Here is an 11,645-nt window from a genome sequence, read left to right on the forward strand (position 1 = left end):
GCCGGTGCGGCGGGCGCGGATCAGCCAGGCCCCGCGGCACCATGGCGGTCCCCAGCGCCCTCATGAAGCAGCCACCGATCCAGTCCACGGCGGGCGCCGTGCCCGTCCGCAATGAGAAGGGTAAGGGGGGGGGGCGCGGCCGGGTCCCGGCGGCGGGGCAGGCTCGGGGACGAGGGGCCGCTGGTAACGGCCCGGGCGCCCTTAGGCGAGCTGTCCATGGAGAAGGTGAAGGTGAAGCGGTACGTGTCGGGGAAGCGGCCCGACTACGCGCCCATGGAGTCCTCGGAGGAGGAGGATGAGGAGTTCCAGTTCATCAAGAAGGCGAAGGAGCAGGAGGTGGAGCCCGAGGAGCAGGAGGAGGAGCTCGCCAACGACCCCCGCCTGCGCCGCCTCCAGAACCGCATCGCTGAAGATGTGGAGGAGCGGTGAGTGCGGGGCCAGCGCCACGTCCCGCTGCGGGATCGTCTCTGCAGGGGCTGGGGAGTGCAGACCCCGCGCTGCCGCACGCGGGGAGGGGCAGCAGGCAGGAGCTGAGAACGTTCTGCAGGCAGTGCAGGAGAGCCTCCGATTGCTCTCACTTCTGTGCCGCAGGCCCCATCTGTGCGGGAGTCCCCATCTCCCAGGGCACATCCCCACGTCTGGGTGCAGCTGGGGGGGTGTGAGTGAAAACAGGTTCCATTAATGTGGTGTGCAGAGGCTCAGCGGAGTGGGAAGGGACGGCATCATGCGAAGTATACTCATTTGCCACCTCCCCTGGAGCTGCTGCTCTTTTTGGTTCTGGTAACGGGGAGACTTGCAGCTTGGAGCTCTGCTCCTGCTCAGAGCATCGCCAGGGAGAAGCTGCCGGTGCCCGGCCACTCCAGCCCCAGGAGAGAATGTGTTGGGTTCTGCCCACACTCAGCAGCTCCAGCGCTTTCCATGCCCTCGCTGGGGACAAGCCCCGAGTAGCCAGCCTCTTGCAGGCTCTTTACGTTGGCTGTTGTTTAACTGCTCTGTTGCAGGCTGGCAAGGCACCGTAAAATTGTGGAGCCTGAAGTGGTTGGAGAAAGCGACTCAGAAGTGGAGGGGGAAGCCTGGCGCCTGGAGCGGGAGGACACCAGCGAGGAGGAAGAGGAGGAGATTGATGATGAAGTGAGCTTGTAGAGCTGAATAATGGCCATGGGAGACCTCTGAGGGGCACAGGCTGGACCTGCCATTTGCACAGACATGTCTGGTGGAGCTGGACGAATGTCACAGCTGGCTGTGACTTAGCTGGTGGGACACTGTCCTCTTGCATGGGACGGATATATAGTCTCGTCATCAGCAATACAAGTACTGCATGTGTTTGACAGAGGAGTCGGAGGGCAGTGGCAGCGGGGCCGCTCTCCACTGCTGTGTCTGTCTGTGCAGGAGATTGAGCGCCGGCGCGGGATGATGCGTCAGCGAGCACAGGAGAGGAAAACTGAGGAGATGGAAGTGATGGAGCTGGAAGATGAGGGTCGGTCTGGAGAAGAGTCCGAGTCAGAGTCTGAGTACGAGGAATACACAGACAGTGAGGACGAAATGGAGCCGCGTCTCAAGCCCGTCTTCATCCGCAAGTGGGTGCTGTGGCCGTGTGGGTCACCCTGGGTGAGGTCACGGGAGCCAGGGCCATGCAGACTCCACTTCTGTGGCTTCCTCTTCCTCCGTGGGGGAGTGTGATGGTCAAATCCTGGCAGGGCAAAGCTGGGGAGTGTGGGGTGATCCCTGCCCTTCATCAGGTTGCTGCAGGTTGAAGTCGCAGCGGGGTCTGACTGGAACCCTTGTGCAAGTGCCGTATGGTGGCAAACACAAGCTGTCAGTGGGCTGAGCCCCACAGCCGGTGGCTTGCTCTCCCATTGCTCTTGTGCTGTGCTTGCTGGCAGCCAAAGGGGAATGGTGTAGCAGCCCCGGCATGGGTGACACTGGAAGGGGTTGAGGGCCCTGGGTCTCAGCCTGCCATTGGAGAGGGTAAAGGCTGGAAGCAGCTGTGGTGCAGAAGGGGGAGAAGCCTGCAAGGAGCTGTCTGGCTGCACTGGCCTGTGGCAGGGCTGAAGGTGGTTGGGGTCCCTGCTTGCAGGAAGGACAGGATCACAGTCCAAGAGCGAGAAGCAGAGGCCCTGAAGCAGAAGGAGCTGGAGCAGGAGGCAAAGAGGCTGGCAGAAGAGAGGCGCAAGTACACACTCAAGGTGCCATGGGGCAGACTGTGGGTTGCTGGGGGGCAGCTGCTGCAGTGAGCTTAGCTTGCTCCTTGCTGCAGATCGTAGAGGAGGAAGCGAAGAAGGAGCTGGAGGAGAACAAGCGCTCACTGGCAGCACTGGATGCACTTGATACAGATGATGAGAATGATGAGGAGGAGTATGAGGCCTGGAAAGTACGTGAGCTGAAGCGCATCAAACGGGACCGAGAAGAACGAGAAGCGTAAGTATTGTCTCCAGAGGCATGAGGAGGGAAGCCTGCAGCCCAGGTCCTGCGGGCAGTGGAGGCAGCTGTTCCCTGGGCTTCCCTTCGGCGGCATGGTCTTGGCTGGACCAAGCACCCAGAGCCCCTCCTGCCACCCTTGGGGGGCCTTTGTGCCCCTGCAGAGGCCCCCGATGTGTAACGCCATGGATGGCAGCAGCAGCCATCCCTGTGGGATGCGGCTCTCAGGGGGTTCTCTTCTGCCTAGCATGGAGAAGGAGAAGGCAGAGATCGAGCGCATGCGGAACCTGACGGAGGAGGAGCGCCGCGCCGAGCTGCGGGCCAATGGCAAGGTCATCACCAACAAGGCAGTGAAGGGCAAGTACAAGTTCCTGCAGAAGTACTACCACCGCGGCGCCTTCTTCATGGTGAGTGTTCCCTGGGCACGGCTGCGCTGGAGGCTGGGGCTGTGACCATGGGGACGACTTCCCCCTGTGGTACCATGGGGCTGGGGGTGCCCTTCTGGTGGCACAGGGGCTCTCCTCAACTATTGCCGGTGCTTGCTGGGGACGTGCCAGCTGAGCAGGTGTGTGCTTGCCCCACAGGATGAGGACGAGGAGGTGTACAAGAGGGACTTCAGTGCCCCGACCCTCGAGGACCATTTCAACAAGACGATCCTGCCCAAAGTCATGCAGGTGGGTGAGCTGGCTGGGGTCACGGTTCCTCGTGGGGCAGGGCGAAGCAGCGGGTCCCCACGTCCTCCCCGAACAGCTCCTCATCAGCTCTGCTGCTCCCCAGGTCAAGAACTTCGGGCGCTCAGGGCGGACAAAGTACACGCACTTGGTGGACCAGGACACCACCTCCTTTGACTCTGCCTGGGGCCAGGAGAGTGCACAGAACACCAAGTTCTTCAAGCAGAAAGCGGCGGGTGTTCGGGACGTCTTCGAGAGACCCTCGGCCAAGAAGCGAAAAACCACTTAATGCAGTGGGAGCCCAGGCAGGGACGGGAAGGACATGGCACTGTGCCGGGACTTGCGTGGTGACAAACCCTTCCTCTGCTGTAGTTCCCTGCTCCCTGTACTGCCGTGACCTGGCGGGCTCCCTGCCCTGGTGCTGTGCAGGACAGCAGCCTGTCCGTGCTGGCCAGGCCCATGGTCCCACCAGCATCCCACCGGAAGCCACCCCAGGAGCCTCACCAGTGCCCAGCGGGGCTGTGAGGGAGCACGGCAACTCCAGTGCACCCGCTTCTGGAGGGATGAACAGACTTTATACCTGCCTGGTCCCTGTGGCTTGTACTTTCCCTGTTCAGTTCAGGCCCTGTTTCAGTGACCCCTTTTCTTCTCCCTGGTTGTGCAGGACTTGGCTTTTCTACCCGTACAGGGGGGTGGGTTTGATTAAAGTCATCATTTTCTTACACGTTCTGGCTGTTGTCTGTGAACATGGCCATCCTGTTCTGTACCTTCCTGCAAGCCAGGATGGACTGGTGCAGCCAGGGAGGCATCGGGCAGCACACACGTATGGCTGTCACTGCACCCTGATGGTAACAGCGCCCTTGCCCCAAGAGGGGTGAGGTTACAGGCAGGAAGAGCAGTGAGTCTCAGTGTTCAGGCAAGTTGCAGGTCACTTCATCCTGCTCCAGGCTACCAGCACAGTGCTGGGCCCCATGTATCAGCACCGTGTGCCCTATGGCACCCACAAGGCAGGCGCCCGGCCACACAGACCACAGTGACACCTGCTCCCAACCGCACCTTTATTGTGTAGGGACACAGAATCCAGCTGCAGCCGGCCCTGCGCCTGGCACTCAGTTGGTGAGAGTGACGAGAGCCTCCACCACGTTCCCCATGTGCTCCCGAAGGCTGCGCTCCGCGGCCGCTCGCGAGATCTCCATCTCCGTCATCTGCAGGGACAGCGGCAGCACACCCAGTCACGGCGCAGGACGGGGCCACCACTTGTGCACCGGCTGCACGTGCAGCCAGCGTGTGGCCACCGAACTGTCCCCGGAGGCTGGGATGCCGCCCCCCACTCACAATCAGCTCCAGATCCTCCTTCTTGATGGTCACTTTTGCCAGTTCCTTCTCCCTGCGGCAAGAAACAGACGAACCCCCGCTGACTGACAGCTCTCACCGGTGACCAAGGGGCGACCCGGTGCAAGCCGGGCACGGAGCGGCTGCACCCACGAGCGAGTGCAGGCAGTTACCTCTCCTGTTTCGCCTTCTGCTCCCGGGACCTCCGGTCTCCGATCACCGACATGGCCTGTCAGGACGAGCACAGTCACCGGCCTGTGCAGCACCGGGCGGTGCCCATCGTGACAGGCACCGGGGCTGGCTCCGCGGTGGCCGCGCTCAGGGCCCGGATCGTCCCGCGCCCCACCCCGGTCACGGCCCGCCCCGCCCGCACCGTCTCCAGGTTGGAGCTCTGGATCTCCTTCTCCTCCGCGTAGTCCGTGACGCGCTCCAAGTCGGCCGCGCCGCTGTCGTGCTTCCGCGGCTTCTCGGCCGCGCGCCCGCCTGCCCCATCGCCGCCGCCGCCGCCGCCGTTCGGCTCCGTCTCCAGCTCCAGCTCCACATCTCCCTCCGCCGCCATGCCGCCGGCCCCCTTCCGCTCACGTGACGACGCGGCTGGGACCGTGTTTCCGGTCACGTGAGGCCGCCGGAAGCAGCGGGTGGTGACCCCGGCGTTCCTCCGCTCCGCCCCCCGCCGTCCTCCCGCTCCGGGGGGGGGGGGGGGCCGGGGTCGGTGCCGCGGGGTGACCCCGAGCAGCCGGAAGCGGCCGCAGCGCCGCTCACGTGAGGGCGTGGGACGGGGCGGTGAAGGCAAACAGCCTGGTGCAGCCTTCTCCCTGCGGAGGGGGAGCCTGGACGCTGCAGCCGTAGCGCCCCTCCGACCCCCGCAGCCATGCCCAGGCCCCACGCTGCGCGGTGAAGAGGCCAGGGTCCCCGTGGCCAGGGCTCACAGTGCGCACTGGCCGGGCTCGGCACAGAGCGCCCAGCAGTGGCTGCCAGGCGGCAGCAGCAAGCAGATGGCGGGGCGGGCCGAGCCGACAATCCTCTTAATCCCATGGGGGCAGCGGGGGGGCAAGCAGAGCCGAGCCGGGCCATGGTGGGCACACGGGCACAGGGCCGCCTCCTGCACTCGCTGCTCTGCCAGGTGGGACAAGGGGACGGTCGGGGCTGGGCCGGGGGGAGGGTGCCGGGCCGAGGGCGCAGCTCTGGGATCCCCACTGACCGTGCCCCCCTCCCCCCCCAGCTGTGCTGTGGTTGTGGCTGCAGCCCCTGCCACGGGCTCCGTGTGTCCACGAGCACCCGCATCCTCTACACGCTCCTGCACGTCCTGGCCTCTGCCGTGTGCTGCCTCATGCTGTCCCGCACCGTGGCCCAGGCTGTCAGGGAGAAGGTGACAGCTGGGTCTGGGATGACACCCGGGGTGCTGGGGGTCCCAGGGGTCTTGGGAGCACTGGGGGTGCCAGGGGAGCCAGGAGTACTGGGATACTGGGAACATCGGAAGTAACAGGGCTGCTGGGAATGCCAAGGGGAAGGGGTGCCAGGGTTACTGAAGATACAGGACTTGTGCAGCATGCTGGAAGTGACAGGTCCCAAGAGGTACTGGGGATGGAGAAGGTACTGGTAACGCTGGGGATGTCAGTCCAGGGTGCTGGATGGGTGCCGGTCCTGCCAGCCTCCCTGTCCTGTGCCTGCAGGTGCCCTTCGCGGTGGTGCTGTGCCAACACCTGCCCGGGGGCACGGACTGCGAGCAGCTGGTGGGATCCTCGGCCGTGTACCGGGTCTGCTTTGGCACCGCCTGCTTCCACCTGGCGCAGGCCGCCCTGCTGCTCAACGTGCGCTCCAGCGCCGGCTGCCGTGCGCGGCTCCACAACGGGTACGGGGCACAGAGCAGGGGCTGGGTGCTGCCGGGCTCCCCGTGTCCCTGACGCTCACTGCCTGCAGGTTCTGGCTGCTGAAGATGCTGGTGCTGCTGGGGCTCTGTGCCGCCAGCTTCTTCATCCCTGAGGACGGCTTCATCCAAGGTGCGTCCCGCGCTGCGCCCAAGCCAACAGCCCATGCCCTGCGCTGGGCCCTGTGCTAGCCCAGCTCTGCCCTCTGCCCCCAGCCTGGCACTACACCGGCGTCTGCGGGGGTTTTGCCTTCATCCTCATCCAGCTGGTGCTGATCACCGCCTTCGCGCACACCTGGAACAAGAACTGGTGAGTGCCGGGCGCTGGGCGGGCACAGGACCACTGCCCCCTCTCACCCACTGTCCCACAGGCTGACGGGCGCTGCGCAGGACAAGCGCTGGTACCTGGCCGTGCTGCTGGCCACGGCCGCCTTCTACACCCTCGCCTCCGCGGCCTTCTCCTTCCTCTACAAGTACTACACGCACCCGGCTGCCTGCCACCTCAACAAGGCGCTGCTCACTGTCAACGGCAGCCTCTGTGGTATCATGTCCTTCATCTCCATCACGCCCTGCGTGCGGCTCAGTGAGTATGGCATGGCACAGCACTGGCGTGGCGTGGCATGGCAGGCCTGGCCGCACCCTGTGCCTGTGGGGGTGGCCGTGGGCTCCCAGCTCAGGGCCAGCACTTGGGCACCTGGGGACAACACAGCTCCCCTCGTGCGCCTTGATGCAGGGGCTCCCGGGGTCCACGTGGAGCCCATCCAGCAGCTCATGGCACTCCGGTGACACCCTGACCCCACCCTTGCAGAGCAGCCACGTTCAGGGCTGCTGCAGTCCTCAATCATCAGCTGCTACGTGATGTACCTCACCTTCTCCGCACTGTCCAGCCGACCCCCGGAGAGAGGTGGGTGCTCCTGCCTGCTGCGGCAGCCCGGTGCTGGGCGAGCGCCCGTCCCACTTCTGCCTCTCCGCAGTGCTCTACAAGGGGCAGAACCTCACAGTCTGCTTCCCGGGCCTGCAGCAGGATGAGCTGCAGACGGAGGACACCACAGTTGCCATCCTGGGGACTGCCATCATGTATGCCTGTGTGCTCTTTGCATGGTGCGTGTGCCCACGGGGCGCTCAGAACAGGCACAGGTCTCCTGCAGCTGTGTCTGATCCATGGGGCAGGCTGGGGGCCTGGCACAGGGTGGTGAGTGCCTGTGTTATGATTTCTGCCTATCTCCTGGGCACAGTAATGAAGCCTCCTACCTCGCTGAGGTCTTCGGACCCCTCTGGATGGTCAAAGTCTACAGCTTTGAGTTTAAAGTGAGTAAAGTGGGATGCTGCCCCCCAGCTGTGCCCTGTGTCCTCCGGCCGCCCCAAGCCCCCGTCACAGCCCTGGGCCAGGTTTGTCCAGCCAAGCACAGGGGTGCCCATGGTGCACCCCTGCCTGCACCAGCACCTCACCAGCAGCCCCAGTGCCAGGCAGGGCCGATCCAGCAGCAGGGCTCAGCAGCAGTGGCCACCACACTGCTCTCTCTGCAGAAACCCTCCTGTTGCTTCTGCTGCCCTGAGAAGATGGAGGAGGAGCTGAGAGGTGGGTGCAGGGGGTTGCTGGTGGGAGGGCAGAGCCTGCTGCAAGGGGCTGCAGGAGCCACCGTGGCCTGGTGCTCTCCCAGGCACCGAGCAGATGGGTGAGCAAGCAGAGGAGCCTGCCAGGGAACAGTGCATCATCCAGGATGAGAGAGACAAGGTGGTCTACAGCTACTCAGCCTTCCACTTCGTCTTCTTCCTCGCCTCGCTCTATGTCATGATGACCCTCACCAACTGGTTCAGGTACAGCTCCCTGCTCCTGCCCAACTCTTCTTGCTCTTGCTCCCCTTCCCTCTTGCTCATGCAGCCCTGCCAGCACTGTCACCCCCAGCATCATCACCCTGCAGTGCCATCACCCTGCCAGCTCTGACTCGTACCCATACGGGCTCAGGCTCCAATGGTTCACTCCTCACGGTCCCTCTGCTCCGGGTCGTGCCGTCACTGAGCCGGTGCCCGCTGGGAAGCACCCAGCTCTGCACCCACAGACCAGCACCACTTCAAACAACAGCAGCTGTGCGCTGCAGGGAGTCGGGCTGGGGTCTGCGGGGCCAGGGGGTCTCCAGGCAGGTGGGACATGCCCAGGGCCATGTGCCTGCAGGGACACAGGGTGACCCACTGGCTGCAGCGGCACTGGGAGCCCCGTGTCGGTGTCCATCGGGCGCCCAACGCCTGCGCTGTCCCACCAGCTACGAGAATGTGGTGCTGGAGACCACCTTCACGCATGGCAGCTGGTCGACCTTCTGGGTGAAGGTGTCCTCGTGCTGGGCCTGCGTCCTGCTCTACCTGTGGCTGCTGCTGAGCCCCTTCTGCCTCCGCAGCCCCCCCCAGCAGCGGCGCAGCAGCCCGGCCATGCGCATCCTGCGGCGACGCCGTGCTCCACAGCGCATCAGCGTCTCCACGTAGCCCCTGCTGGGATGGACTGTGCCCAGCCCCGGGGTCCCTGCTGTGCCCCGTGCCTGGGCCCCCCTGGCCCAGGAGACGGCAGCATCTGGGAGCCCAAGGGGACACGGGAATTGGCTGCTCCCAGGGACACAGGTCCTGTGCTGCACTGGCCCAAGCGAGCTGGTGGTGGGTGCTCAGCCTGGGCGCTACTGGGCTCCCTCTGGGCAGGGGCAGCTCCTGCTGCGCCAACTGCCCTGACCTGGGGCTCTGCCCCAGCCAGCGCCCTGTCCCTGCTCCCCCACCAGCAGCGTGCTCGTTGTATATAGCTCATTGAGTACATTTTGATATAAAACTGAGCTGAGTCTGTGCCATCTGTCCCCCCCAGCACCAGCTCTGCCCATGCAGCAACAGCAGCCAAGGCCCTTTTAGGGCAGTTCTACTGGAGGGGGGCACAATCCAGGGTGTGGCTGAGCTGGGAGCACTGGGGGTACTGGTTCAGGTACCAGAATGAGGTGGGGCACTGGGGGAGCCCAGCCAGAAGGTGCGGTACTGGCTCCAGGCCCATGTGGCAAATACAGTGGGGTGGTTCCATGGGAACCAGTATCACCCAGTGAGCCCTGCACTGGAGGCTGGTGCAGGATGGGCACTAACACCTGTAGCCAGGGCTCACACCAGCCCTGAGCCCACTGGCCTGCAGTAGCCAGCAGATACAGTCCCACAGGAGGTGAGGACATCACCTGGGGAGGCAATGCTTAGGTCCAGTCTGGTGCAGACACCATGGGGTCCACAACTGGAGCAGTGGGTTCTGCCACTTGTACCCTGCCCAGGAGGTGCTGGGACCCACATGGGGCTCAGGGACAGATGCCAGTCAGGGAGACCCATGTGGCCCCTGTGCCAGCCAAGGGGACACATCCCCAGGGGCTGCTTTGTCCCTGCAAGGAGCATCAGGCCCTGCAGAGATGGCTGAGAACCCACAGCCCCTCGCTACCTACGTGGAGGGTACTGGCCACAAATGCACAGGGAGTGCGGAGGCAGCCTCAGCTGCAGCCACCCCCACCCGAGCACTGCCCTCAGCACAGGACTGGGGGGCGGCTCCTCGCACCACCCACTCCAGACACAGCGCCTGGGAGGATGGAGGCTTGGGCTGCAGTGGCACCAGCGTGGACACAGCCTCCTCGCTCGGCAGCACAGGACTCCCAGGGCAGCCAGGCGAGGGAACTGCACCTGGGCTGGGGACAGGGACACAGCTCTGCTTCCTGGCAGCTCCTGCTCTTGGGCTCCTCACACAGCATCTGTCACCCAGCAGGGCCCCAAGAGGTGAGGCAGAGACCCTGCAGCTCTGTCAGCCGCTTCAGCAGGAGGAAGCTTCCTGCCCTTGCACCAGAGCAAACCGGTAACTCCCCATCCGGTGCAAAGAGCCAGGCTGCGGGGCAGGGGCACCCCATCACCACTTGTCCCATCAGGGGTGCAGGAAGAAGGGGAAACCCACACTGCCCTGTCCCATGGTGCTGGCAGGGGACTGGGGCACCGGCAGTCCAGCTCCCTGCTGCACCTCTGCGAGAACCAGGTCAGAGGAGACATCCTGAGAGCACCCTCAGCATCTGCCCCCAGCACCCTCAAGCTCCAGCCAATGCAGAGGCACAGGAGCAGCTTCTGGGTGTCCCTCCTGGCAGGGATGGGCTTCCAGATAAAGCAGCTGCGAGTGGATGGGGAGCAAACTTCATTTGCTGCTGCTCCTCACCCTGCAGGGAAGCAAAGAGGATAGTGGAGCAGAGCAAGGTCCACAGCACTGCACTGGACCTCAGCATCCCCCCCCGAGGCAGCTCCACACTGCAGCTGCACAGGAGACGCGCTGGCTGCTTTGTACCCCCTCATGGACAATCCCTGCTCCGACTGTGCCTGCAGAGGTCTGTGGAGCAGGCAGCTCTCCCTGTGCCAGGCTCAGCTGTCACCTCCCTGGGCCCAGCCCCACATCACCCTGCGCCTCTTTCCCCACCACAGCACATCCTCTGCAGCACAATCCTGCCCTGCCTCCATTCCCCCACCTCCCTCTACCCCCACACACCGGCTGCTCTGCCCCCACCCCCCGGGGGATGCCCGGAGCTCTCCCAGGCTGGGCCCGGCCCCATCTTTGTTCCTCACCACGAAGATGCAGCTGCTCCGCGCCACAGGGGCCGCGCCTGGTCCATCCCCGCTCCTCACCAGCGCGAACGCTCCCTCCGGGTGGGGGGGGCAGCACCGGTGCCCTCTCCCGCTCCCAGCCCCCCCGCCCGGACACACGGAGGGAGGAAACGGGGCCTGCAGGGCTCCACGAGCTACTTTAATAGGAGGCAGGCCCAAGGTGGGCGCAGGGAGCTGCCGGGGCGGCGCGGCCCCGGGGCTGCGCTGGGCATCCTGCCGGCTGGCGGCCCGGCCGCGCACTACTTGGCGCCCTCCTTCTTCTCGTCGGCCTTCTTCTGCTTCTGCTGCATGATCTCCGAGTCCCTGCGGGAGAGCACGTTGCGGGGCTGGCAGCGGTACCGGCACCACCCGCGGGAAGGGGCCGGGGTACCGGGTAGGGAGGGTGCGGCGCGGCCGGCCCGGCGCTCACCTCTGCTTGCGGGCGGCGGCCGAGAGCCCGTCGTCCCGCCGCTTGCCCTTGCCCGAGTCGCTCTGCTTCTTCAGGTTCTTCTGCCGCGCCAGTTCGCGCTGGTTCCCGCCTGCGACGGCGCGGCCGCCTCAGCGCGGCCCGGCCCGGCCCGGCCCCAGGGCCTACCGCCGGCCCCACGGCCCAGCCCGCGCCCCGGCCCCGCGCCCGGGCCACGGTACCGCCCTCCCCCTTGTCCCCCCGGGGGTCCCGGCCCGCACTCACGGGTCATGGCTCCGCTGCCTCCCGCCCTCCGCTCCGCCGCCACGTCCCG

At 65.2% G+C, this 11,645-nt stretch overlaps 4 protein-coding genes across 4 annotated transcripts; 2 read left to right on the forward strand and 2 right to left on the reverse strand.

Moving 5' to 3' along the window:
* Positions 1-12: 12 nt before the first annotated feature.
* On the forward strand, positions 13-3,811 carry MFAP1 (microfibril associated protein 1). The gene is made up of 9 exons (XM_057422683.1): positions 13-120; positions 206-425; positions 1,002-1,131; positions 1,390-1,577; positions 2,078-2,186; positions 2,258-2,418; positions 2,666-2,825; positions 3,003-3,092; positions 3,196-3,811. Exons 1-9 carry the CDS (start codon positions 42-44, stop codon positions 3,376-3,378), a joined length of 1,320 nt encoding a protein of 439 aa, XP_057278666.1. The 5' UTR covers positions 13-41; the 3' UTR covers positions 3,379-3,811.
* A 317-nt stretch (positions 3,812-4,128) lies between these two features.
* HYPK (huntingtin interacting protein K) lies at positions 4,129-5,018 on the reverse strand. The gene is made up of 4 exons (XM_057422684.1): positions 4,795-5,018; positions 4,595-4,650; positions 4,425-4,476; positions 4,129-4,294 (listed from the first exon to the last, which is right to left on the reverse strand). The coding sequence occupies exons 1-4, from the start codon at positions 4,978-4,980 to the stop codon at positions 4,199-4,201; spliced, it is 390 nt and encodes a 129-aa protein (XP_057278667.1). The 5' UTR covers positions 4,981-5,018; the 3' UTR covers positions 4,129-4,198.
* Positions 5,019-5,388: 370 nt separating this feature from the next.
* SERINC4 (serine incorporator 4) lies at positions 5,389-8,827 on the forward strand. Its single transcript, XM_057422686.1, is given in 12 exon segments — positions 5,389-5,544; positions 5,644-5,790; positions 6,095-6,273; positions 6,342-6,421; positions 6,505-6,598; positions 6,660-6,871; positions 7,097-7,192; positions 7,263-7,389; positions 7,524-7,596; positions 7,816-7,877; positions 7,879-8,106; positions 8,550-8,827. Coding segments are annotated over 12 exon segments (1,605 nt in total). The 5' UTR covers positions 5,389-5,454; the 3' UTR covers positions 8,767-8,827.
* A 2,216-nt stretch (positions 8,828-11,043) lies between these two features.
* On the reverse strand, positions 11,044-11,639 carry SERF2 (small EDRK-rich factor 2). The gene is made up of 3 exons (XM_057422682.1): positions 11,597-11,639; positions 11,336-11,444; positions 11,044-11,229 (listed from the first exon to the last, which is right to left on the reverse strand). Exons 1-3 carry the CDS (start codon positions 11,601-11,603, stop codon positions 11,166-11,168), a joined length of 180 nt encoding a protein of 59 aa, XP_057278665.1. The 5' UTR covers positions 11,604-11,639; the 3' UTR covers positions 11,044-11,165.
* Between the last annotated feature and the right edge of the window lie 6 nt (positions 11,640-11,645).

The sequence above is a fragment of the Pezoporus wallicus genome, unplaced genomic scaffold (genome assembly GCF_028554395.1).
Source record: "Pezoporus wallicus isolate ANWC-B61680 ecotype Strahan unplaced genomic scaffold, APGP_CSIRO_Pwel_v1 contig_13178, whole genome shotgun sequence".
Taxonomy (NCBI): domain Eukaryota; kingdom Metazoa; phylum Chordata; class Aves; order Psittaciformes; family Psittacidae; genus Pezoporus; species Pezoporus wallicus.